At 37.5% G+C, this 26,733-nt stretch overlaps 2 protein-coding genes across 3 annotated transcripts in view; one reads left to right on the plus strand and one right to left on the minus strand.

Moving 5' to 3' along the window:
• Positions 1 to 2,646, plus strand: part of ADAMTS9 (A disintegrin and metalloproteinase with thrombospondin motifs 9) — a gene marked incomplete at its 3' end in the record, with an annotated part of 107,185 nt that extends 104,539 nt beyond the window's left edge. The window contains exon 32 of the mRNA XM_035734055.2: positions 2,557 to 2,646. Coding sequence (XP_035590096.2) covers positions 2,557 to 2,646 — 90 coding nt within the window. The remainder of the gene's footprint in view (positions 1 to 2,556) is intronic.
• WDR85_1 (Diphthine methyltransferase) lies at positions 793 to 24,946 on the minus strand. 2 transcript variants are annotated; one of them, XM_051212922.1, is made up of 6 exons: positions 21,698 to 24,946; positions 19,341 to 19,597; positions 19,065 to 19,289; positions 16,628 to 16,693; positions 2,511 to 9,208; positions 793 to 1,219 (listed from the first exon to the last, which is right to left on the minus strand). In XM_051212922.1, the coding sequence occupies exons 1-5, from the start codon at positions 21,809 to 21,811 to the stop codon at positions 8,815 to 8,817; spliced, it is 1,056 nt and encodes a 351-aa protein (XP_051068847.1). In that variant the 5' UTR covers positions 21,812 to 24,946; the 3' UTR covers positions 793 to 1,219; positions 2,511 to 8,814. The 2 variants fall into 2 exon arrangements, with proteins under 2 accessions (XP_051068847.1, XP_051068848.1); XM_051212923.1 differs by lacking the exon at positions 793 to 1,219 and having other exon boundaries at positions 8,690 to 9,208; positions 19,065 to 19,497; positions 19,539 to 24,946.
• Positions 24,947 to 26,733: the final 1,787 nt, after the last annotated feature.

The following is a 26,733-nucleotide window of genomic DNA, read 5'->3' on the forward strand; positions in this document are numbered from 1 at the left end:
GGGAAGTTAACTGATTCGCAGGAATTCAAACCATAAGTTATCGTCCAATCACAAGAAGTGATCTTGACTATTATTGTTATAATTACTAAACCTAAGTTCAAAATAAAAGAAAGTTCACCTGATAAGATATTGCTTTAAATGATAACATTTACTAAAAATGCACAATAATATCTATAGGTATCCAGTGATAATCATTTTACTCAGAACCATGTATATTTATTTGATTGCACTAAAGAATTGATGATATAAAATATTCTATATTATAACACTTATCTTGTAAATATATGTATAAAAAGTTTCTCAACAGTGATTAGCTGCCATTTATCTTCATTTCCAAGCATTCTGCTTCTGTGACACTATTTTCTCAGAACAATGTGGTGATTTCTCAAGACTTTTCCAGTAATTAGAACAATAATATGTGAGCAGCTCAGAGAACGTCTAAATACATTTGGTTAACATGTACAGTTAACCAGCTAGAACAAATCTTAAGAAAAAGCTTTATTGCTACATTTTTCTGGTCCGAAAATGTACGACCTAAAAGCTTGGACACATAGTCTTCTACTATATATATAATTAACAATCTGTTCAATAATTTTAAGTTAAACATTAACACCGTTAGATCCTGGTTTAGTGGTCTAGAGGTTAAACGTTCGTGAGCGAGACCGAAGTACGTGGACTAGACTCCCACTTACAGAGTCGCGGGTGTGACTTGCTGAAAAGTACCATACTAGAGTAAAAACAGATGTCCATCGCTCTAGAATGTAATTATTAGCATTAAAATTAACAACAAGGGGGTACAGACTCACCTGGGTCATTGTAACGTGTTCGATTGTTCCAACTGACTAGTATATGAATCATTGATTTATCAACCTTTTTTAGCAGACGTTTCGTGGATTGTGAGAAATCAGTTCCTCGATAGTACGTAATATTAGCAGACTGTAAACCTTCCATATTTGGACGAACATGTTTCTTCGTACGGTTTAGCGATACTGTACTGAAAGACTATCCTTTCTCTTCTCCGGATCTTTGAATTTTACAGCAATAATAAAACTGATGTTCGTTTCAAGGTCTTGACATTTTCTGCTTGAGCATCAGCATAAGAGAGCTTTGAAGTTTTGCATAAATTTCCGCACTTCGATTAACAAGATATCGAGGACTTCACTTGAACCGTGCTCAGTGATCAATAAGGAAAGCTGCACGCTAATCATTGTTAAATTCTCTAGACCCAGGATAAACGTTCCACAATCAATGATAAGGAATTCACAATGTAAGATTTATCATTTCTAATCAGCAAATTACAACACTCAAGAATTGAAAGTTTATGACCAGTAGTACTCGAAATATAAACTTTAGTAGGCCTAATTACAGCATCGGGATTTAATGGTTTTAACTTACCAACTGACATGATGGATTTGATACTACTAGTGTCAACAAAAAATCGTGAAAAGCACCACTAGACAAATATAATCGTTTATGAATATGAAAAGAACTATTGCATGTTGTAAATAAGGATTTTATATGACAATTAGATAACCCAAATTATTAGGATTTGAATTACAAAGTTTAGTATTACTTTTGGCGAAATGAAGAGTAGTTTTACAAACCGAATCTATGTGACCCATTTTATCACACTTAAAGCATTCGGCAGGATGAGACACACGAAATACGTAATTGAAATTAAGCACAGGATAAACATTTACCGAATTTGTGCTCAACCACATAACCTGCTTTGAAATCCTTTTTTGAGTAGTTTTTCATATTTTTCACTAGAATAGGAACCATCATTTAACAAACTCGAGCTTGAGAGACCCTGAGAATGTTGTCCATCACGACGACTAAGCAAAGTATTAGAGACTTTTACTAACTGAAAATCAAGCTCATATACTGCCTCATAGTTAATAAATGTTGTTTTAATTCCCTGAAATGAACTTTTGAATTTCTGAATAAATTCTTTTCTAAAATGATGAATACTTGTAGCAACAATCAACCAATCACGATGTTGAGTTTTCAATTGACCTCCACAATTGTACTTCGCGGCCTGTTTCTATGATTCAAGTATAAAGTCTTTAAATTTCTGATCACTCTATCGCATCATCTTATGAAACGCAGATCTTTATTCATTCAAAGCTACCACAATCGACATGACTAAGTAGTAATTCCTTGAGAGATTTGTAAGACAATGAAATTGGTTTCTCTGGAGAAGCCATATTCTTTCAGTTAGACACTTTTTTCCAATGAATGTCACCAAATTAGCTGTAAATTTATCTTCTCTAATATCTTTTCTAGTTATGCACCAGATTTCGAACCGCTCCATGCAGTGTTCGGAGATATTTCCACAAGATTTGACACCATGGTGACGCCAATATGATAATTAGAAGTATTCGACTAAAGTCAATATCTAGTGAAAATATTGTAATTTAAGTTCTGCAGGCAACTAGTGAAGCCTATTGTGATAAAAGGAAATATTTGAGTAATATAAGAAGTAATCGTATATATACATACATACATACATTTGTATTTATATATTCGTGATACTTGTTCTATTCTCTGCTTTAGGATGGTCAATTAATATATGGTCGCTGTGGAGGACACTGTACAGGATGTTGGCCTCAAACTGGATTATTTCTTGAAGTCAAGCCAGATTAAAACTCAAGTTATTCATTGAAGTACGCACAACTGGATAATTCTCATAAGATAATTCAATAATTTGTACACACACAGACAAAAATATTCATAAATTAGGCAGCTTTGGGACACTGAAAACAAACCACATTGGGATAAACAAACTCAATGAACAAATTATATTTTAAACGATACAAGAATAGGAAATGAATCCTTTTTTTATTGTAAATTAAACTATTGGCAATCAATAGTCATTAAATTCATTGTCGATTAAGAGTTAATATAGTTCTAATTTCATTTGTCTATTTAGTTGCATATTGTTGAAGTTCTTCTCCTTCTGTCTAGTTTTATTTTAATGAATTAATATATTTGAACAAATAAGACAATGAATTAGGTAGCATAAAATATAGTTTCTTTTTTTTCTTTATTTCATAAAATTGACTTTTCCGGCTGGGTATAGTTATCTTCTCCTATTCTCAAATGATTCATATAAATTTTATTGTTTTTTTGAAGATTTCATAGTGCATTATTAAATTAAATATTTATTCATGGTTAGATTTAAAACAAAATATTATAAACATAAAACTACCTCTTTTCTTGTTGAATTGAATTTTAGACAATCATATTCAATTTATTCATTAAAACAAAAATAAAATTTTATCTTATCCTTAATTAATTCTCTATTTCATATTAGGTTTAAATGAAAGCATTAATATACAATAACATTTTATAAAGCTCACTAAACTAACCTAAAGCATAAGAAAAGTTTTAGTTGATTAAAAGTTACAAACTTTCATATTTACAAAGCTTTAAATAATATTTTGAAACAAATCAATTGTTCCAATCGAACAATGGTCCCTAGACAAATGAAACATGATAATGAACATTATTATTATTGTCTAATAAAAAAATGTTACATTCCAATCCCATGGGACTTGATCAATTGAATGTTCAGTTGTTTTCAAACTATTTAATCGATGTCAATATAACACACAAACATATTTTCTTTAAAGAAATAATCAAAACTGATGAACATTTAAAAAATAGTACAACTAGAAAAGTATTCAAATTGTCTTTATGAAAGCAATAAATAAAAGTGATCAGGATTATAAATACTATAATTATTATTAATTGTTTATATTATGGGGCTTGATAATGTTTTTGTCATATTCGTTACTGTTTATTCTGTATTCCTTACTATCACTCCATTTAATCAGTTTCTTTTCACCTTAATATGAATACTCTTTGTTGTTAATGTGTCTTATTTACTACGAATTATGAAACTGGTTGAAGGACTGCCGTCGAAATAATTTATGTAAACACTAATTCAATACAACTATACTATGATTACGTTACTCGTTTTTATTGTCCTATTTACACTGATCTTTTCCTACTGTCACAAACCGATACAACAATTCAGTGGTGCAAAATAAAACATTTCCAAATTTAGGTGTTATCTTCCGCGTTACCTTTGTCCTAATTTTCATTTTGGAGTGTTGAATTTTTACTAAAACAATTTTGTTGCTCTTTTTCAGTTTTTTTTTATCAAGAAAACAAAGTAAAAAGCTTGTTTTGATCATTAGGAATATTCACTTTTCTAAATGTTCAATGTGAAATTATTGAACGTTGAACCTATGACTAGTGGAAACCTTTTATGTTTTTATTCATAATGTACGGTTTTACATATTTGTATGTTAATAGATATATTTCTTCTATTTCACTGTGTGTGCAACATAGGTTTATATGTATTGAATAACGAATATTAATTATATTCTGTATACATATTCTACTGTGTACTATGAATATATATATATATATAAATATAAGTGGACGATAAACTGACACTTGCTTTTGCTATTTACCTGATATGAGTATTGTTAATAAACCTAATAAATGTTTTATTCGTTTTAAACAGTTATAACATCATAGGAAGAGATCAAATGACCTGTAACGACTAGAAGACTAAAAGAACTCAGATGACCGTTATTTGGTGACTAGTTAAAGTAAAGTTATTTCATAACACTAAAAATACCTTATCTTTAGTCAAGTGCATATAGGATTCTTACGAAAATGCTAAAGTTTGTCTAAGGGTACCGTAAAGATAAAAATGATATCGTATCACAGTTCATTAGTGTGCCGACTGCACTACTACTTAGTTCTAACAATATTTAAATGCTATCAAGAACCAACTACGTATTTTTAAACATAATGCTAGAGACAGGTCGTTTCATGGTGTAAAGCACCAGAAACAATGGTTCGGATAATTCTAAAATTTACTAATATGTACTGACCGATATATCCCTTTTAAAGAAGGGCAATGAAAAGATTGACAGTACTTTACAATTACCCCATTTAAAGAGTAGTATTTGTTTGTTGCAACAAAATAATAAACAATCTTAGAGGAGAATCATATAAATGAATTCGTGATTATTCACAATCTACAATGAACAAGATATTTAGTCTAAACAGCATTCCAGTTCAACCCGATATGGCAGCTAAACTAGGCACAGAGATGAATGGAAGTGAGGTTGGATTGATCCACCAATTACAACTCACACCGAATGAACAAGGTAAACGAGTAGATAATTTCATGAAATGTGTGCTCCTTCATGATTGGCTAAATCATTATTTTGCATAAATTAACATACTGTAAGAGCATAAACACAAAAGATTATCATCAGTTACAAATAGTTTATGTACTAACAAACTTTATTACCCGAACCTCACATTTTTATCTTAATAATCGAAAGGTAGGAGAATTGTTGATCAGATTAGGGAAATTACATGGAAGCGTATAATATGTATACCCGATGGGTATAGGTGGTCACACAAAAGTCAGCGTTATAATCGCAAACAACACCCAAAAAGGATCCCACTTATAAGCATCCTGCAAAATAAATATTGGTCATTCATACAAAATTATCAGTAACACCGTAATGGCAACAAATCAAGGAAGTATTGCCTAGATAATTAAAGATTTCATTTAACTTTATCTGTTCGATCCCAGAATTAACCCTAAACGAGCCGACTGTAGGTGATAATCATTATATCCATCAAAAGCTTTGAATGATTTACAAATACCAAATATTCTCTTTTTGTCAGATCTCAGGGCATAGGCATACTTCGCGACCGATGATTGCTGTATTCATTAACCTTAAGGCGCGAATCGACGCTATTATTCGGGAGACTGTGTGGCAGTGTATGTCACTAAAATACGTCAGTCAGCTACAAAGTAGGACCAGGCACATATACACGTCGGCCCATGTTGCCACACCTCATTAGCACAAGATGAACATCGAATTCATAGAAGTAGTTACTTCAGTGGTGGTAATATATAAAAAAAGATAACATATAAGGATATAACACAGAAAGGATTAATTCGTAGAAAGTAAGGTACCAAGTAATTCTAATCTCACGGTTTAATAAAAGACAAGAGTGTATACACCTAAACCGTTGTGATAGATTCTGAACCATGTCACCAAGAGTCTCCAACCATTGGTCACGATAGTCGCGCGGACCACAACCAAGTAGTGTGCATCTACCAACATGGCTCAGGCCAGAAGTTAGTGACCTCAAGTACTGATTGGACGTTTTGGTTTGGCCACCCCTAACTTCCTTCCAACCGTCTCCAACACTAGTCAGCATTGTGGTAATCAGTGTTCAGGCATACGTAACACGTGACCCAACCATCTCAGTCGATGAAGATTCAATCTCATCAACTGATTTAACATCGTTCCCTAATACTCTGCGTCTAACCTCACTTTTACTTACACGTTGATACCAGCTGATGCTAGCATTACTTCTAAGATATATTTGATCAAATAATAGTAACTTAAGAGTATCTTATACTTTAAATGGCCACGTTTCGCATCCGTAGATTAGAACAGAACGAATTGCCGTGCAGTATACCTTTTGCTTACGTTGTTGCTCCTCGTGGAGGAGCATAGGCCGCTCACTAGTACTCTCCATCCAACCCTGTCCTGGGCAATCCTTCCCATTTGTTATTCATCCTTTTAAGATCTGCTTCTATTTCCTGACGTAATGTGTCCTTTGACCTTCCCGTTTTCCGCTTCCCTTAAGGATTCCGAGTTAGGGTTTGCCTCGTGATGCAGTTTGATGATTTGCGTAATGTCCTATCCATTTCCATCGTCTTTTCCTAATGTCCTCTTCAGCTGGAAGCTGGTTTGTTCTCTTCCACAGTAGGCTGTTACTGATGGTATCCGGTCAATGGATGTTGAGTATCTTGCATAGACAACCATTTATAAATACTTGTACCTTCTTGATGATGGTAGTGGTAGTTCTCCAAGTTTCAGCTCCGTATAGAACTGTCTTTACGTTCGTATTGAAGATCCTGACTTTGATATTGATTGGATGTTGTTTTGAGTTCCGGCGGAAACTTGCCGCGCAATATGCTCATCCCTTAATTGATGAATGGAGATCTCGCCTTCGCCATAGGTGACGTAATTTGGCAAAAGCCAAATGAGCTTTTTCAGTCCATGCAGATTTCGTCAGACATCAACCCGTTAGGGCTCACTAAAAATATACACCAAACGTGTACACTCTCCAGATGGAAAGTACTGGCCAGGTCACAGCTTATGGCAAACTGTTATCAGGATTATCTATTTTAAGATGTGGTCGTCACTGCTGTATCCACTCATATTTAACTTCGTCACAAGTATTGTTGTAGAGAAAAATCTCATATCACTTTTCAGGGTTTAATCCATTACCGGTAGACTCATTGATTTAGAATACTCAGACAATATAATTCTATTTGGCGAAGACGCTGACAAAATGCAGCAGTCCTAACATGTCTGACATGCGATTCTCCACTTCAGGTCTGAGCGCCTGAATTAATGATAGAGTGAAATAGCTGAGTTCGTCAACCACTCCACTTATCTTGGGAGTTTCATCAGTCTTGATGGTCTAGTCTGACGAAATCAGGGCACGGATCCAAAACGTTAGACTGGTTTTTGCAAACATGCACTACTCGTGGCGTAGGAGACATGTCTGCCAACCAAAGTTTACTGCACCGCAGTTCGTTTTCTTTCAGTTTTATGGATGTAAAACATGGCCATTAAGAGTAGAAGATATTCGCAGGTTATTAGTATTCGATCACACGTGTCTTTGAAGCATCGCCCGCATAATTTGAGACGACTGAGTAAGCAATCCCAAAGTTAGGAATATGGTACTAGGTAGAGGCGGTAAATCGATTGAAGGTAGTAAATCTTCATTAACTGAGGTGATTGGAGCACGAATTACGTATGCTTGCCCCCCTCACAACCTCGACGGGGGATGCTATCTGATGCAGGAGTAGACTGAAAGAAAGCCAGGTGCACCCAAGTCCATGACGTCACTGACAACCGAACTGAGCCATGTCAGTAGATGCAGACTACTTGGTTGTGGTTCATGTGATTATCGTAACCAATGGTTAGAGGCTTCGTGTGACTTGGTTCAGGATTGTTTGAAGTGACACAGGTGTGTTCACTCTTTATATTCCTCCAGTCCATGAATCCCAAAATTTCCTTATATATTTTCTTCCTTTCTCCATACCTGATCTTTTCCACTACTACTGCTCTGAAATTTTTCTTGATAACTTTATCTCGCTGTGCTAATGTGGTGTGGCAACCTGAACCGATACACTGATGGGTTAAATTCTAGTTTCACATGGCTGACTGACAGAAATCAAACACAAATCCAATCCGTAACCCTAACCAAGAACAATGTGGGAAACTCTTTTGTGTTCTTACAAGAACTCAGGAAGACAGATTTTCCATAGACAATCATCTTTGTCATTTTTTCTTAAAAATCTATGGAAGACTTCAGTAGATTCATTATGTAAAATCATCCTAACATTCTTGTTCTTCCCTATAGACTATTCAACTGAAACAAATGTTAGCTGATTAGCTAGAAACGAGCTAAAATTCGTCCCGATTATTTCAAGAATTGCCAAGCCCATCACTCACTAAATTCTTATGAAATATCATTTATACTTCACATAAAATTTGGACAGTCATCCAACACTTACAAATTAAAATACCTTTTGGTATAAGATCAGAACACAAAACAATTAATTAACATGAAGAAATAGCTATACACAAAGAATAATATGAAATATAAATACAAATACCCAGCTATCAGTTTACTTTGTACACAAACACAATATTTGATTGGGTTCAGATAAATATTAGTGATTTATAACTTAATAATAAGTTCACCGAATTCTATAGTATTGTCATAAAATGAACAACAAACTACAGTTGATTTCATAAAATTACTTTCCAACTGGTTAATTTTATGATTGAATGACCAGTCAATACCATAGGCTAATTGTCCATTGGTCGAACGAAATTTATATACAGAATCCTCTTCATCTGCTTTGTGATTAAAAGGTGAACGTAATGATAGGTGTGCAACAGCGAAACCATCATGTATTGCACTGACTATAACATAATTTTGTGGACCCCATTTATGACGCCAAACTCCACCATTGAACTGACATTTCTGTAAAGGAGTAGTGGTAGTATTGGTGACCTTGTCAGAAGAATGAATCATACGTAAATCCCATAAATACAAAGTATCATCGTAACTGTGAAAGTGTACATATATATTGGAAAACAAAGCGAAAATTAGTTAATGATATTGATAATAATATCTGATTAAATATAATATTGATATTAGCTACAAGAAAAAGATAATCCTTTAAACTATGGAGTTTATTATCATTGTCTAAGTTCAAAAAACATCGATACTTCAGACTGACAAAACTGAAATGTACCGTAACTAAATGTAATCATTAGTAGAGTTCAGGTAGAAATTTTTAATACATAGTATTGACAGATAAGGTGGAATTATTCTATTAATTCATGTACCAGGCTTTTGGTCACACTCTAAATATGTGAGCTAGATGATACCAAGTGGTCATCTAAACAGAAATAAGTGGAGTTGAATTTAAACCTGCGACTCAGTGTCAGAGAATTGAACCTATGAACCAGTGATTTAATATTCCATATTATGATGAAACACGAATCGTGCAAGTACGAGTTTGATTGTTTTGTATCATGAAATAATTAAATTCGGAAAGTTCTACTTACACGAAAGTCCAACCTAGTAGTTAGACAGGAATGTGATAACCCTAGAAATCCAATCTGATCTCGGAAAGTCCAGTTTGTTAGAACATAATAATATACATACATATATTCAAGAGTATTGTAAGTTCTAAAGTTATTATCTTCGTCAATTCAGACCAGAGAGAAACTTTATCTATAAATCAACTAAAAACATAATTTCATAAAATAACACTTTTTTTTTCTTTGACAGATAACTCCTGTCCGTTCGGAGAATGTAATAATCACAAAGAACATTTATTACTTATGTTTAACAATAACATGGTCAGAATTTTTAATTTTCTATTCAATTTGCCGAAAAATTTAATGTTTGGCTGAATTTAATCAACTGTTTTATAATATTATCATACAATAATGATACTCATAATGTAGAAATGTTTATCATGTTTCTCCTTTCAAATAAACATGTTTCAATAAGAATTAATAAAAATAATGTATCCCAATGAGTAGAAAAATTAAATTTTCCGACGTTTCGTGACTCAGTGTAAGCCACTTCTTCAGAGAATGAATAATCAAATCCAATTAACCGAAGTTTCAATAGTACAAAGGAATATTCAGTGCGATCAAAAAAGTTCTAACCAAGTCAATGTCACGTCATTTCGGTCAAGGTGATTTATGTGAGGCATGTTTTTACATTTCTATATGTTAAAGGATGAAAAATATGACTTTTTGGTGTGAAAAGATAGAGTTGAATTTGTGTGATAATGCCGTGAGAAGTGAGTAGAATCAGATATTGTAGCTCGAACAGATGGTCCAAGTCGGATGAATAGTGAGGCCTTCTTTTCTATTGAAAGGAGTAGGGTTAAGCAATATACGGAGAGCTTCAGTTACTCGTCTTTCATTGTAGTTGGGAAAGCCTTTTTATATTGTTTTGATGTTTTTAATATCGACTTGGTTGTTGAAAATTGCATGAACTGCTATTGCCGATTTAATTTGGAGTCTTTCCAGCTCTACGGGATTATTATTTGATTTCCTTGTGTACCTAAGATGTTGTTTGTCTCGAGTGAAGATCTCACGAGATGACTACTTAATAAAGACTGCGTCACAATCGACACATCTTAATTTGTAGATATAATTCTGAGTTGAAATAAAGGGGACTTTTTCCTTTAGGCGAACTAAAGCGTTTCGAAGGGTGTTTTATCTATTTATTTATTTGAACACAAAGATTGGTACAAAGGGGCACCGAATACATATGCGCCACACGAGTCACTTGATTTGTGTGTATGCTGTGATATTGCCCGGGTGCACAGATAGAAGCAGGTGGTTTTCTGTGGTGTCTTAAGACTTATGGAGTTTTTCTGTTGTACCACGGCGATATGGTAAAACTACAGTACCAATTAGTCAGCCAGCCAGTAACAACGTAGAACTTCGTACGTACGTACATCAGTTCGAGTTGCCACACCACATTAGCACAGAGATGCAGTGGTCGATTGAAACTCCGTAGTGCTAGATGTAGTAAAATTATAAGCTGTGATCAGAAAAATTAGGGTTTGAAGATGCTATTCAGGGAGTATAATCCAGAGAAATGAATTTGGAAAGAGAAAAAAGAAAGGGACATGAAGAATTCAGAAGATTAGAGTTTGGGAGAACACAAAGAGTGGATGCACCTGCGCCATTGCAAACGATTTTGAGCCATGTCATTCAGGGTCTCTAACCATCGGTTGCTATCATCTCGCGGTCCCCAACCAGGTAGTCTACACCTACCGACATGACTCAGACCACTTGTCAGTGACTTCATGGACTTGTGCCATATTTTGGTCTGGCCGCCCCTAGCTTTCTTCCAACCTACTCCTATACCACTGAACATTGCACGTCGAGGCAGTCGGTCGTTGCGCATACGTAACACGTGTCCAAGCCATCTCAACTGATGAAGTTTCACTACGTCATCAATTGATTTGCCATCCTTACCTGGTACCCGTTTCCTAACAACTGCATTACTTACTCGATGGTCCCATGATATACGAGCAATATTTCGAAGACACCTATGATCAAATACTAGTAACCTACGAATATCCTCTACTCTTACCGACCATGTTTCACTGCCATAAAGTAGGATGGAACGAACTGCTGCGCAGTAAACACGTCCTTTGTTCGATAGATGGATATCTCGCCTACGCCATAAATGACGCAAGTTGGCAAAAGCTAGTCGAGCCTTCCGTATCCACGCTGAGATTTTGTCACACACCAGACCACAAGGGCTGATGAGACTTCCAAGATAAGTGAAGCGGTCGACACGCTCAATTACTTCACTCCCTATCATTAGTTCGGGTGTCAATGCAACCCAATCCTGAAGCAACATTTTGCATTTCGAGGGGGAGAATCGCATCCCGAACATGCTTGCATTGTTGCTTAGTGTGGTCAGAAGACTGCATTTTGTCAGAGTCTTCACCAAATAAAACTATGTCATCAGCATATTCTAAGTCAACAAGTGAATCACCTGGTAGAAGTTCAACCCCTGGAAATTTAGATGAGGAAAGTGTTATCCTTAAAGGTACGTCAATGACAAAGTTAAACAAAAATGGATAGAGTGGGCAGCCCTGACGAACACCACTTGAGGTAATCAATTCTGATGACAGTTCGCCATAAGCTCTCACTCGACCAGTTGTGTTCGAGTAGAGAGCCTTTACAACGTTGATGTACTTCTTTGGTACTCCTTTCAATGACAAACACTGCCATAGAACCTCACGATCAACAGAGTCGAATGCCGCCTTAAGGTCGAGAAATACTATGATTGTGGGGCGCCTGAACGAGTGTCTGTGTTCTAGAACCTAACGTAGTGTGAATATCTGGTCTACACAACCACGTCCAGGTCGAAAACCAGCCCGATTTTCTCTAGTCTGCTCTTCACGAGCTTTAGTTAGGAGTCGAAGTATTATTGAAGCTAATATTTTAGACACTGTATTAGTCAAACTGATTCCTGTGTGATTGTCACAAGAGGACTTTTGTCCTTTCTTATAGACTGGCACAATCAGTGAATGAGACCAGTCAGATGGGATTACGTCCAGTTCCCAAATTCTACCTAAGACCTCAGTCAATCTCGCTGCTAATACTGAACCACCATCCTTAAAAATCTCAGGAGTAAACCTGTCAGGGCCTGCTGCTCTCCCTCGCTTCAGATTTCCTATGGCTTTTTCAACTTCTTAAAGAGTCGGAGGACCTACACTAACTTGCCATTCAGGTTAACTGGAGATCGTGGGAAACAGAAGTGGGGCTGAAGGCCAGTTGAACTGATCCCTAAAGTGTTCTGCCCATCGATCCAATCTCCTGGATTGAGAATGTATAATATGTCCATCTTTCTCTAAGATTGTTTCGCTAACAGTCGGGTTCCTAATGCCGGTTTCCCTAACGACTTTGAACAATTGTCTGCTATTACCTATTGCCGCTGCCTTTTCCATCTCTCTTGCTTTCGTTACCCACCACTGTTTACGATCATTGCGTAGGCTTCTTGTCAGCTTGCGCTTAAGCTGACTCCGCTCTTTGCTATGCTCAGAGCCAGATGGAATGAGTTTTTGAGCATCTATCAGTGCGGTAGATGCTGCTGAGATTCAGTGTTTCTCCCTAACCTTACGGGTTACCGTACTAGCAGATATCACTGCTGTTTCCACAGCTTTTCGGATATCATTCCATGCTGCCTCGGGGTGGGTATCACATACATGGCTGCCTAACAGTTTTCCTAGTTGTTCCTGAACTATACTCTCAGCATGACTATCATTAAGTAGGGTCCTAAGAGGTTTCCTTGCAGCGTCTTTCCTACATCCAGCAAGACGCAGACAAATACTCACCCGAGCATAATCTGAATCTAAGCATGTCCTCCAGAATGAGCGGTAGTCTTCTATTGAGCCCCTCCATCGGTGGCTGATAGCGATGTGATCTATTTGGGTCCAACGTTGGGACGAATTAGGGGGTCGCCATGTTAAAAGATGTTTTTCTTTATGCTTAAAGTTATTATTTGCAAGAAACAGGCGGTTATCTGAGCATAGCTGCAACAGACGGTCATCATTATCTGTTCTTTGAGCCACGACGCTATAAGATCCACCTAGGTGTCTTTCCCTTTTGCTTAGTTTACCTACTTGAGCATTAAAGTCACCAGCCACTATTACTACATCAGAGCACCTAGATTTTCGAAGATCAGAGAGCTTTCTGTAAAACTCATCTTTTACATCATCCGAGCTGCAGTCAGTGGGAGAATAGGTAGAGGCAACGACGAGTGTCCCTATCTTTCCGAGTCCTTACTGTTCCGTTTAGTTGGACAGCGCACAAACTACTGTCTACTGGGATCCAGTCTAAGAGAGCTAGTTCTGCCCTAGGACTCAATGCTATACCTACGCCGGCCAGTCCACGAGAAGCAGCATCTGGGCTTCCAGATACACGAATTGTGAATCGAGTTGGTTCTTTGTTTTGACATGATGATGTCAAATGAATGATGCTACTCGGATCCTGTATGCGCGTTTCGGAGATGCAGTACACATCGATGGCGCGAGATTCTAAAGTTCTAGCTAAGGAAGCCTGCTGTCCTATTTGGCAAAGTGTTCGTATGTTAAAAGCTGCTACACGTAGTTTAGAGCGTGGTATCAGGAGACCAGGAATAACGTTCCGCGTACTCGAATCGCTTGCCCTAGCGGTGCGAGGTGAAAAAAGGACGTGAGAAGGTTTAGTCGTGGAGATAACAGAGTTATTAGGAGGTGTAGGAAGGATTTGAATGTGACCAACTTGGTCTCGTGTGCTGTTACGGGTATGAGGGCTGATATCACTTCCCGGCTGCCCACACTGTGGAAGGGTATTTCTTGAGGAACCTGAAAAGGAAGATGGATTAATGTCGGCCTTAACGGCCCGGGAGCGTGACCGCAGAACCCAAGGGACAACTGCTCGAGGCCGGTCGTGCACGGCCTTTTTGTGGGAGGTTTTTGACGTGTTAGCTCCGTCCTTCAAAGGACCTTACCACCGGAGACGGAAATCCGTGAGGTAAGGTGTGGTGTGACATTTTTAGGGTCGACCTTTTCTAACCCCTTCCTTCCTTGTGAGAAGGCAGCATCACTGTAGATGCTGGTTGTCCGAGGGAAACACCTTACTGCTGTCACATCCCTCTACAGTCAGCAGTACGACTTCGCCCTCAGACCTTAAGTTGCTGCTTTTAGTGTTACCGTTCTCCAACCAACCTGCCTGGCATGGTAGGACCTACAGGAACATATGTTCCAGCCAATATAGCTCGGTCGGGTCATCGCGATAGGCAAGCCCGACCACCGCGTCAAGGCAGCAGCTACGGTCGGGACAATACCAATCCATGGTATACCATTCGGACTATTACTTAGCAGTAACGCGTTTCGCTTTATGGCACTTTTAATAATCTTTATATGAAAATTACTTAACTGTAAAGTGTTAATTACATGCTTTCGTTCATTTTGTTTATCCTCTTAAGATGTAATAATCATGTTTGTACTTCTTAAGACATTTAAGGCTAGAACTTTTTGCACTGAATGGATGTCCTGAATTGAAATCGATAAAACGATTTGAGTGCGTTGGTTTTCGATAGATGGTTAGATTTAGAGCTCCACTTAGATTTCTTCTAACTAAGTAATCTGAAAATGGTAGCTCACCATGTTCATTTCCATTCTCGTACGTAAATTTAATGTGGGATGAGAGTGTATTAAACAATTTAGAAAAAGATCTTAAGTGAGTCTTTTTTATGACAGAAAAGTATCATCTACATATCTGAAGCAAGTTCGTAGTTTAATGTCATTGGCGAAAATATTTGATTCTTTGTGTGACATAAACAGGTTGCCTAAAATCGGGGACACGGGGGATCTCAATGCTACTCCGTTTTTTTGCTTACATAATGTCCCGTTAAAAGTTAATAGAGTTGAATTTCAGTAAATTTTTTAGGGACTTCATGATGAGACTGATAAAAGAGACATCTATCAGATAAGAATTAGCCTATTATAGGATTTCTAGAATTTTTTCCCACTTATTGAGTACTCCATAGCCAACATGCAAACTGGCATATATATATAATTATTAAAACTAGTGTCAGAGTAGGAGTAACAGCATCGATAGTAGTAGTAGTGGTAGTAGTAAAATACGGTAACGACAGACAATGTGACTGGACAGTAGTGAATAAATTCGAGAAATAAGTATGGGATAATTTTGGAACTCAGAATCTAAGAGAAGACAAATAGTGAATGAATCTGCACTGTGACCGATTCCGGACTATTTCATCCAACGTCTCCTAACATTAGATACAACAATCGTGCAGACTCCAACCAGGCAGACTAAATCTACCTACATCACTCAGACCAACAATCAGTAACTTCATGGGCTTCCATCCCACGTCCTGATTTGACTGCCTCTAGCTTCCTTCGAACCTACTCCTACATCAGTAAACACCCCTCACTGAGGTGAGGTAGTGGTTGGATATGCGTAACACATGACCCAACCGCCTCAGTTGATGAAGATTCACTGGCTTATTAATCAGTTTGCCATACTTACCTACTATTCTATGCATTACCTTAGTACTGGTCACTTAATGGTCCCAACGTACGCGAGCAATGCTTTAAATGGGTAGATGATCAAATTTATTTATTTTATTTGAACACATATATACTGGTAGTAATACAACTCACAAAGTACAGACTCCCCCTGTCACACTCTGTGTCGAGGCTAGTAATACGACCTGGTTGCCGAAAACAAAGTAGGTGAAGTCGGATTCGTATCTCTGGCCTGGTGACTGAAAGTTGGACGCTATCTGTTTAACACAAATGACCTATGAATATACTGCTTCTGAAGACTACCTTTGATATCTTAAAGGTAGAACAGAACGAATATATTCTGTTACTTAATAAGTATCCAGAATTGTATTTCTCTTTGTAAAGAAAAGAAAAACTAACCTTCCGGTAGAAATGGAATAATCTACGTCAGGATAATTTTGAATGCTGCAAACACCCACACTATGTCTGAAAGTAGAGTCAAACAAGAAAAAGATATGAAAGAGCCGTTAGTTTAATAACTTTTCAACTGAAATCTAAATCACGTGGAGTAAAATAATTCGTATAATAACTGAAGGAAGAAAACTCTATATTCGGTAGTTGTCTAGATCCAGTTAGGAAATCTTTAGTGATATATTTAACAGTTTAACTGTGTATTTTATAACTCAATGTGAGCCTCTTTTTCAAATTCATTTGGAAACTAATCATTGAAACTTTGTAAACTTTATACTAAATTCAGTCACTAAATGACAATATACGATTACGCATTTTGCTGGTATATAGAGAACTTTTATTGTTACGAAAATAATATTCAAGATTATTTGTGATTAGGACCAAAAAGTAATAGGTATTTGTTTTTTCCTAACATTTTTGGAGGGGATATCGGTTAAACAGTTACGAGAATCTTACAAAACCTGAAGATCTTGAGTTTTGAAGAATAAGACGAAAACAGGCTGGTCATAGCGTTAGTACAAGCCAATATTTCTTAATAATTTATCGGGTCAGTAAGTTTTTGCCAGTCTATCAGATTCAAAGTCCTTTAGACGGTAGAAGCAATAGCCATTCAGAGTAAAAAAAAGTGGAGCCACATATTCAAAAGAAATATGTCTAACTGCTTTTCTTACTTTGGCTAACTTCAGGACCACCTAATTAATAGTAACCTCGATCATTGAGTAATGTAGTTTGACTAAAGTACAACCCTAATCAAATATAATTGCCTTTGTTATCCTTATTCACATAGCTTTGTTTTGTTATCAGTAGTATTAGTATTGTTGTTTCGACATTACTAACACGATTAATCTACTCAGCACTCACCCTATGTTATTATTTCGTAGACTTAATATCACTTTATGCACAACATAGTCTTCCACCAAACACTTAGTCAAATTTGTAGTTCCATTATTTTCTTCACCCTATCTGACCTACATTTATTCTGATCATCAATTTCACAATTTCATTTAACGTATAGGCTTATTCACGGGCTTGAACCTCGTTACATCTAGTCTGAATTCAGCTGCCGAATAGTATAACAGATTTACTCAGTGACTACATATTTATGTATTCGGCTTTTAATGACAATGTTTTAAGAATGAATCTACCTGGCTTCACAAAACTGAAATAACGGGGTACCCAGTAGTTGAAGAAGTCGAATACCACCGTGTCATAATTAACTACATACAAAAAGGGTAGATTATTATACAGTACAAGAATATACATTTGGTTATTACTAGACGAAGTTACTAAAATTATACAAACCCTTCATTAAGTGAATACATTTGACTTGATATGCATCAATTTGACGTCCTCTAACATATTTCGGAATAGGATTAGCTTAAAACTATCAGACTCAGTGTTACTGATCCAATCAGGTGATCAATATCAAATGACAAAGACTTTCAACGTGTTTAAAGTTAATCAATCATGTAATGGCAACGTAGTTGGCAAAACATACAACCACATATTTTTTTTAAAAATTCAAAAAATCCAGTGATAATAAACGTACAGAAGTTATAACAGCACATTTATTTGACATGATCACATGTCTTAGAAGTATTGCCAGCATCAGCTGGTATCAACGTGTAAGTAAAAGTGAGGTTAGACGCAGAGTATTAGGGAACGATGTTAAATCAGTTGATGAGATTGAATCTTCATCGACTGAGATGGTTGGGTCACGTGTTACGTATGCCTGAACACTGATTACCACAATGCTGACTAGTGTTGGAGACGGTTGGAAGGAAGTTAGGGGTGGCCAAACCAAAACGTCCAATCAGTACTTGAGGTCACTAACTTCTGGCCTGAGCCATGTTGGTAGATGCACACTACTTGGTTGTGGTCCGCGCGACTATCGTGACCAATGGTTGGAGACTCTTGGTGACATGGTTCAGAATCTATCACAACGGTTTAGGTGTATACACTCTTGTCTTTTATTAAACCGTGAGATTAGAATTACTTGGTACCTTACTTTCTACGAATTAATCCTTTCTGTGTTATATCCTTATATGTTATCTTTTTTTATATATTACCACCACTGAAGTAACTACTTCTATGAATTCGATGTTCATCTTGTGCTAATGAGGTGTGGCAACATGGGCCGACGTGTATATGTGCCTGGTCCTACGTTGTAGGTGACTGACTGGCATTTAAAATATTCATCTTGAAGATATTTGCGAACATAATCAAAGCCTTCAACAAAGCAAGAATAGACTGACAGCATTAACCAACCAAGCTGAAAACATTTTCTACGATACTTAAAATTTTCTAGAAGCTGAAAATTTGCATAATAAAATACTTGTACTTAGTCTAGTCATTGAAATGAACTAGAAGCACAACTGACTTTTACCTGATGATATTTAACGGCTTTTTACATCCTTCACGTAAATCCCAAACACAACATTTTGAATCATCACTACCTGTGAAGACTATTTCACTGTTCCATTTATTTAAACATGCACACCAAGCTTCAAACTCATGCCCAGGCCACTTATTAATTGATTGAGGATTTGAACAGGATGATGCGTCGATCTTCCACACACTAATATTCCCACCTGAATCACTGAAAACAAATCTGCAAGGATTTTCAGATTCACAGTATTTATTATTACTATTTTAACCTGACCTATCCGAACTCGTATCGACAGATAGTAGAATATGATCAGATACTGGAAAATCTATTAGTTCATTTAGTGAGGGACCATCAATAGTACAGTTCCATAGTTTTGTTGAACCATTTGCCAATGCACCGATTGCGACATTACCATTTAGCCAACTTATATCTAATACACCAGAACACGATATATTACTCGATAAAACATACTGATAATCAGTTGAAACTCGACTGAATAACAGTAAGCCACCGAAACGCTCTTGAGTATCCTGAAAGAGTAAGACAAAACAAAAAGTAACACCACACTGTTCAGATCATAATGTTAAGTCTAGGTTTAGGAATAATGATTACTCATTGGGGACATTAACGAAGGAATATGATAAAATTTGGTGAACTGTTGAAACATACTCATCCAAAAGTAAAAATAACTAGATGGACTTCACAAAGGGTCACAGCCAAAATTAACATTAACTCCAACTTGTGACTATAGGTCAGTATAAGAATTACAGTAAAATCCTGGAATGACCACAACATGACACGCCACTCATGGGCAGTCTGAGATCCATATCCTGACGATCCAACTCTAATGTACTGGTTGAAACATTTGTTTCTTTCGTTCGAACATACAAAGTAGGTCGGTTAAAAACCAATAATACTAACAGCAACAACTCAAAGTCTGAGGGCAAAATTTTATTGTTCACTGCACAGAGATGCGAAGGGACTAAGGTATTTCCATAAAACTACAATCAATAAAGACGCCTTGGTACGGCCGAGAGTGGTAAGAGTCATCTTCTCGAAATGCTCTCACATGACCACGCGTATACAGCTACTGCCAGGGATGTCTTACTTACTGCCTTCTTGCGGCGAGGGTGTTGTTTACCAACTTGAGAGAACGAAAAACGAATGTTCAGCGCTTTAACCTGGTTGGTGGACACAGAGAGTTTACCTAGGGGAGTTTGGAAACCCTGATTACAAACCAATGGTGCACATGAGCTCCAGTATTCTGAAGGAAAAAAATGGTGTATGAACCAATCGTTGGTCACTGGTTATCATGAGACTGCGTCTCCTTACGTTCCTACACTGCCTTGTGGATCAGACCTTTAGGTCGAAGGCTCTGGGTGTGACCCCCTAAGAAAACCACCTGCTCCGATCTGGGCACCCGGGCAGTATCATAGCACACACACAAACCAAGAGACCTATGTGGCGCACATGTATTCGGTGCCCCTTTGTACCAATCTTTGTGTTCGAATAAATAAATAAACTGCTGAGACGCCCTCTTCCCACAATGGGAGAGAGTTGGAAGTGGTCGGGGTTAGAAATGGTACGCCTCACCTCGACTTACGAAATCCCGTCGCTACCTGTAAGTCCCTCAAAGTATGGAGCTAGTACACTAATAACTACTCGCAAAAAGGATTTGTATGCACAGTCTCAGTAAGCTATCTGTGGCCACACGTCCAGGTCTCCAAGACCACTACTAACCCAGTCTTTTCTAGGTATTTCAATAGGTATCTCCTAACAGTATGGGCAACCATGGAGTGGCAACCACCAATAGTCCTAACAATACTTCTTCACCGTCAAAAGTGAGTCTGAAACGCATGCTAAATCCCCATACTTACTGGCTAAAACCCGCAAGACAGAGCGAAACTGAACAAAATCAATTACGACAACAAAATAGCATTTGCCATTATCCTACCAACGAGACACTGATTTCTTATTTTATCTACCTCTTTTCGCCTCTAGTTTTCTAGTGTCATTCTTTCGGTTACAATAATAAGATTTGAGAACAAAAGTCGATTAATTCGTCACTTTTGTTTATTTTAGTCAGTGATTATGGACGAGTCCTTGTCCTGAATTTCAAGGAAAAACGCATGCAATTAAAACACTGTTTCGATCCAGCAACAACCCACTATATTTCTGTGACAAAATATAGGTAAATAAGGCGTCTTCACCATAAAAAAGGACATAAGTGGTTAACTATAAAAATACAGAACTGGCATGAAAATATTGGTATATTAGCATAAATCTAAGAATTATCTACTCATCAATCAGTAAACCTAATGATGAGACTAATTTCTGGAAGAATCGATTAGATCTAATATAGCAGGTCTAGGATTTAGGTGCAAAATCCATTCATTCGTGTGGTTAAATAGCATTTTGACATTATAGCTTATGTCAGTTCATGAAACCCCAAATCCAACTGCAGACCTTAACCCTAATTCGTCACAAAAATTTATAACTCTCATTTAACCCTAGCACGTAGGTGAACATTTAAAGTAACTTTTTAAAAGCCACTTCAGCGTCGATTAAACGTCATCTGTAATCTATAGTCTCACCAACTTTTTCGTTTAATCTAAAAAACATTAACATACACTGTTTAGTTCATAACTGCCACACAGAGCCATTGATCCATCTGAGCAAAACTCAACTGTATCGGTGTGGTATTCAGCAACATATTTACTTTGTTCTTTCCAATGGAATTTCATCTCGAAATTGTCTACAAACTAAAACAATATGACTTACTGAATATATAAACCAAACTTTTGAATTCGATCAGATAATTAATTAAAAGTAGATTCATACAATGCAAGGGAACAATTCTATAAAGAGCTTCAGTTTGAATTTCAGAAGTACTACGTCCAGGAAATTAGGGAAGCAGAATGCTTTGAATAAATTTTGAAAGTAACAAGAACCACAGAGTAGGGATTTGGAGATCAATAATTGAGATTTACGTGAAAACCTGAACATAATTTTAGGGCCGATAAAAAAGGCTCTAAGCGACTAGATTTTAATTAAATTCATATCGAATCTAATTACACTAACTCATGTCTTTTCCCGACATTCATCTCAGCGTTTAACTAATTACCTCAATAAAAATCACTTAGATAAGCTTCAAAAATATATTCCATGCATTTCCAGAACAATCAGTCCAAAGACATCTTTTAACTGTCTTTAGTAAGAAACAAGGGCTGACCAACCAATCTGATATTATTTACCACTACGTGATGGTAAGTAACATGTGTAAAGATACTCACTTATTAAGACAGCGAACCAGAATCGGTATTCAGAGTTGGAAAATTAAGAATTTGAGTAACGGTTCTTTTCAGCTATGGCAACAGTTTCAGTTCCGGATTCACATATCAACGCTAAGTATGAGCGGTGTGGATGATTAGATCAAGAGACATGATAAGGTGAATGACTGGCTTACAGTTACACGCAAAAAAGTAGGGGAACAGAGTGAGACACTCAGGTCCGACCTCTGACAGTGAGATCCATTTGTTCAGTTTCTTACCTAGTAGGGCTGACAAATCAAACCCTAACGATGGTGGGACCATCATATACACGAAAGGTACCTTAACCATACGAGCTGTCGAGACAGTGGCACACGACTCAAGAACATGTGAACCGGTGGGTTGAAGGCCGGAATGGAAACAGCAAGAAGTTGAATTATTTGCAGCATAACGCAATTCAGAATGATTGGCGGATGACTTACTACTGAGCAAGCATAAATCTTGGTCGAACAGGTGTAAAAGCCACGTAGTAGGTGATGTTCATGCACCGTCCATACTTTAAAACTTAGAAGCAGGGTCATCAAAATCTGGGGATCGCTGGATCTCTAAAGTGGGTTAAAATTTTTTGATAGGCCGTAGACAGGAGGTAAGAATGAATTTCAATTGCTCCACCCGGAAACGAGCATTTAGTGGAGTACCACAAGACTGTCCTAGGTCCTTTACCTTTTATACTGTATGTAAATGAACTCTCATGTATAGATGAATCCCCGATGCTACCACACGCTGATGACGTAAAAAATCTGACGAGAAATAACAAGAGACGCAGATTCATGTGCACTTCCAGCGGACTTATATGTTCTTATTAGGGGGCGGCCAGATCAAAATATGGCACAAGTCCATGAAGTCACTGACAAGTAGACTGAGTCATTTTGGTAGGTGTAGACTACCTGGTTGGGGACCACGAGATGATAACAACCGATGGTTAGAGACCCTGAATGACATGGCTCAAAATCGTTTGCTATGGCGCAGGTTCATCTACTCTTTGTGGTCTCCCAAACTCTAATCTTCTGAATTCTTCATGTCCCTTTCTTTTCCCTCTTTCCAAATTCATTTCTCTGGATTATACTCCCTGAATAGCATCTTCAAACCCTAATTTTTCTGATCACAGCTTATAATTTCACTACATCTAGCACTACGGAGTTTCAATCGACCACTGCATCTCTGTGCTAATGTGGTGTGGCAACTCGAACTGATGTACGTACGTACGAAGTTCTACGTTGTTACTGACTGACTGATTAGGCGGTCTAAAAGATGGATGATACCTATCAACGCGGCCAAGCGCCTACACGCATATTAGGAGTATAAAGGTAAATAGATGTAGCATATGAGAAGAGCCTGTGCCCATAGTCCGGTTTACGAGGATCTTCGGGTGATAGTGAGCCATCATCTTAAGACCACGGCCCACTGTTGTGAGGCCACACCTAAGCGGTTTAGAACCCTATGTGCTTTAAGTTGGACATTCACCAAGTTAGATACTACTATGTTCTCCAGAGTATACGCAACCCTAGTAAGAACTAAACTTCAAAACTGCGTTCAGGCTGCAGGCCCCTGTTTATAAGTTGACTCGGACATCCTGAAAACGTACAGAGAACAGCTACTCGTGCAATTCCGGAACTACGGAGCTTACCATACGAAGAGTGGTTTGAGAAGCCAGGCCTCTTTACTCCGTCCTACCACTTATTAAGAGGTGGTCTGATTTCGGTGTGTGGAATACCAAGAATTCCATTTAAATGGTTTTTGACCCAACATATTTTGTTGAATTATGATTCCTTACTGTCAAGTGTGATGTCCCAAACCAGCGGTATTGATACTAACTTTTATCTAAATTCGCATTATAAATGCCTTCTTAAATCATGTTTGTGACGTTGGATTCCTTTTTCTCCCTGCAGATTAACTCTATTACAAACAGAACTAGAAAATTCGCTGGAACCGAAGCCTACTCATGACACTATAAAATCTATAAAAATAAAAACGAGAAGCCAGGCCTCTTTACTCCGTCCTACCACTTATTAAGAGGTGGTCTGATTTCGATGTGTGGAATACCAAGAATTCTATTTAAATGGTTTTGGACCCCATATTATCCTCTCTTTTTCTTCGTACCAGATCGTGAAAACTCAGAGGACATAGTAGGCGAGTAGAAAAGCCAATAATGAAGGAAATACTAGTGGCATACTGGTTTCCACACTGAGTCACCAATTCTTGGGACCTGTTACCCGATGCAGTGGTGTCCGCACCTTCAATTGGCTCACTCAGGAAAAGACACTCGCAGAATCATTCTCGGAAAGGAATAACATATGCTGTAAGCCTTCTGTTTTTACTACACAAATCTGAATTTCATCTGAATTAGTGACGTACAAGCAAATTCCCATTTAATATTTTCAACCGAGGTCAAATACCAAACACATCTATCACGAGTTAGTTTGATTTCTTTGCGCCCAATTCTTGTTTCTCCGGCACGGTTTCAAGTATTTATACTGTTCAATGGATGATAGTCTAACCACTCGATTAGACTAATTCTTGTCAGTTCAGTAGTTATTTGTGCATTTGGATAGTTTGTAATCCAAGCGAGTGAGTTTGTCTCAGAGTAGCAGGGTTTCTGTGTACCCATCAAGTGGTTTAAGACTATCACGTGGACGGGCAACTTTAGGTCCCAGCAGGTCGTCCAGCTGTCTCATACCATGAGGAACTTAAAAGTGAATGACGTCCCTTTATTAAGCTGCTGTGTACTTTATGGGGAATGCTATTTTTATTCATAAATCCCTTCATTTATTCATTGGTCATTCGTTCCATCACCGACATATTACGAGCAATGCGACTGGTCTGTAGCAGGACGAGTCTTTTCTATCCTCTTTTTTGAAGACTAGGGGGGAGAGCAGACTGTTTTCATTCCCTTTGCAGTTGATTTAAATCTAGTAAGCAACTGAATATGTCACACAGTGGCCTGCTAATAGCTATTGCTCACTGTTTCATGATTACAGTTTGGATGTTGTCAGGTTCCGATGTTTTCCCTGGTTCAGGGATCGTATTTTCTTCAGTACTAATTCTGGAGTTAGTTATATATTACCCAAACTATCAGCTGGCCCTAGAGTTGAGAAGTGTTCCTTGTAGGTTCCTGGTTTAACTGGTCGGTGTATTTAGCATTAGAGATCCCCCCCAAAGTAGTAAGATCATTGCCATTTTTCCCGTTTGAAAGCATAGGGCCCCAGATTTATCGATTCCCTTCTGGCCGTGAATTTGAAGAAACATTTCGAATTAGTTTGTCTTTCGGTCGTTCGGTTGGGCAAGAAATATCTCCTATCTCTGAACTTTGAGCAACTTGCGAATTATGCGCCTCATACTTGGAACAAGGACTCACTGCTTGAATCCCATATTCCAGGTGCGGTCTCATGAAAGTCGGGTATAACACCCTAAAAGATCTACCAACAGCCCGTAGTTTCCACAAGCCTTTGGCAGAAGCAGTCTTGTAGTTGCTCGTAGTTTAAAGGTCGCTGCCTAATAGGACTCCTAAATTTTTATAGCCCATTACTATGTGTGACACTACTCGGCGTATTAAGTAGTGTTACGAACCATCATAATTACCTAATTACATCGCCACCTTCTCATTGGAAGTCACTTCTCGTGACCAGATGCCCATCAATGTCACCAATGAGTTGCGATCGTCATGTAATACTACTCTATCTCCATATCTTTATGTCATCGGTGAAGAGTATAACGGATGACTTTGCTACAGTTGGTAATTCCTTAAATAAACTAAAAAAGAAGTAGACAAAGAATTGTACCTTAGGTAACTCCACTTTTTACAGGTTCACGCACTGAGAGAGCTACGAGTTATATGTATGTGGTGAAGACAAAATGAATCTGAGAATATGATTTATTTAGGTGTGACATAAGATAATTTGCTTTTAGTTACTGATCTTGGATGTTTAGGAATAAAAAATAAGAAATGCCGTCTATAAACCGGTAGACAAGGACATAGTTTGACTTAATGCGTCTAGTCCAGAGAGGTTTTAACTCGATTTGTTGACATCTTTTGTGGTAGTCCTTGTCGTCGGAATACCCCACAATAGCTTTAGTGAGTCTTCCTTGAACATCTTCAATTTCCATCAAGTCATTATGCCTGGAATTACATTTTTTGTATAATAAAATCTCTATTCGGTTTTATTGAATTCTATCATTATGAATCTAATGGGCCTTCTAGCTTCGGATACGTCAGATGCTATGTGCTCAGAAAAGTTCAAACAGTTGCTATATCTTAAACCCAAGTCACGAACAGTGTTAAGAGGTTTCAGTGTATGTTTGTGTATAGCCAGATTTAGGTTAAGGCAGCGGCCAATGTG

The sequence above is a fragment of the Schistosoma haematobium genome, chromosome 3 (assembly GCF_000699445.3).
Source record: "Schistosoma haematobium chromosome 3, whole genome shotgun sequence".
NCBI classification, from domain to species: domain Eukaryota; kingdom Metazoa; phylum Platyhelminthes; class Trematoda; order Strigeidida; family Schistosomatidae; genus Schistosoma; species Schistosoma haematobium.

Coding starts and splice junctions, on each gene's coding strand:
- WDR85_1 (XM_051212922.1), bottom strand. CDS start 21,811: ATGAAATTCCATTGGAAAGAACAAAGTAAATATGTTGCTGAATACCAC. Junction 19,290..19,340: donor GTCGATACGAGTTCGGATAG/GTCAGGTTAAAA, acceptor AAATCCTTGCAG/ATTTGTTTTCAGTGATTCAG. Junction 9,209..16,627: donor TATTCCATTTCTACCGGAAG/GTTAGTTTTTCT, acceptor ACACTTTCACAG/TTACGATGATACTTTGTATT.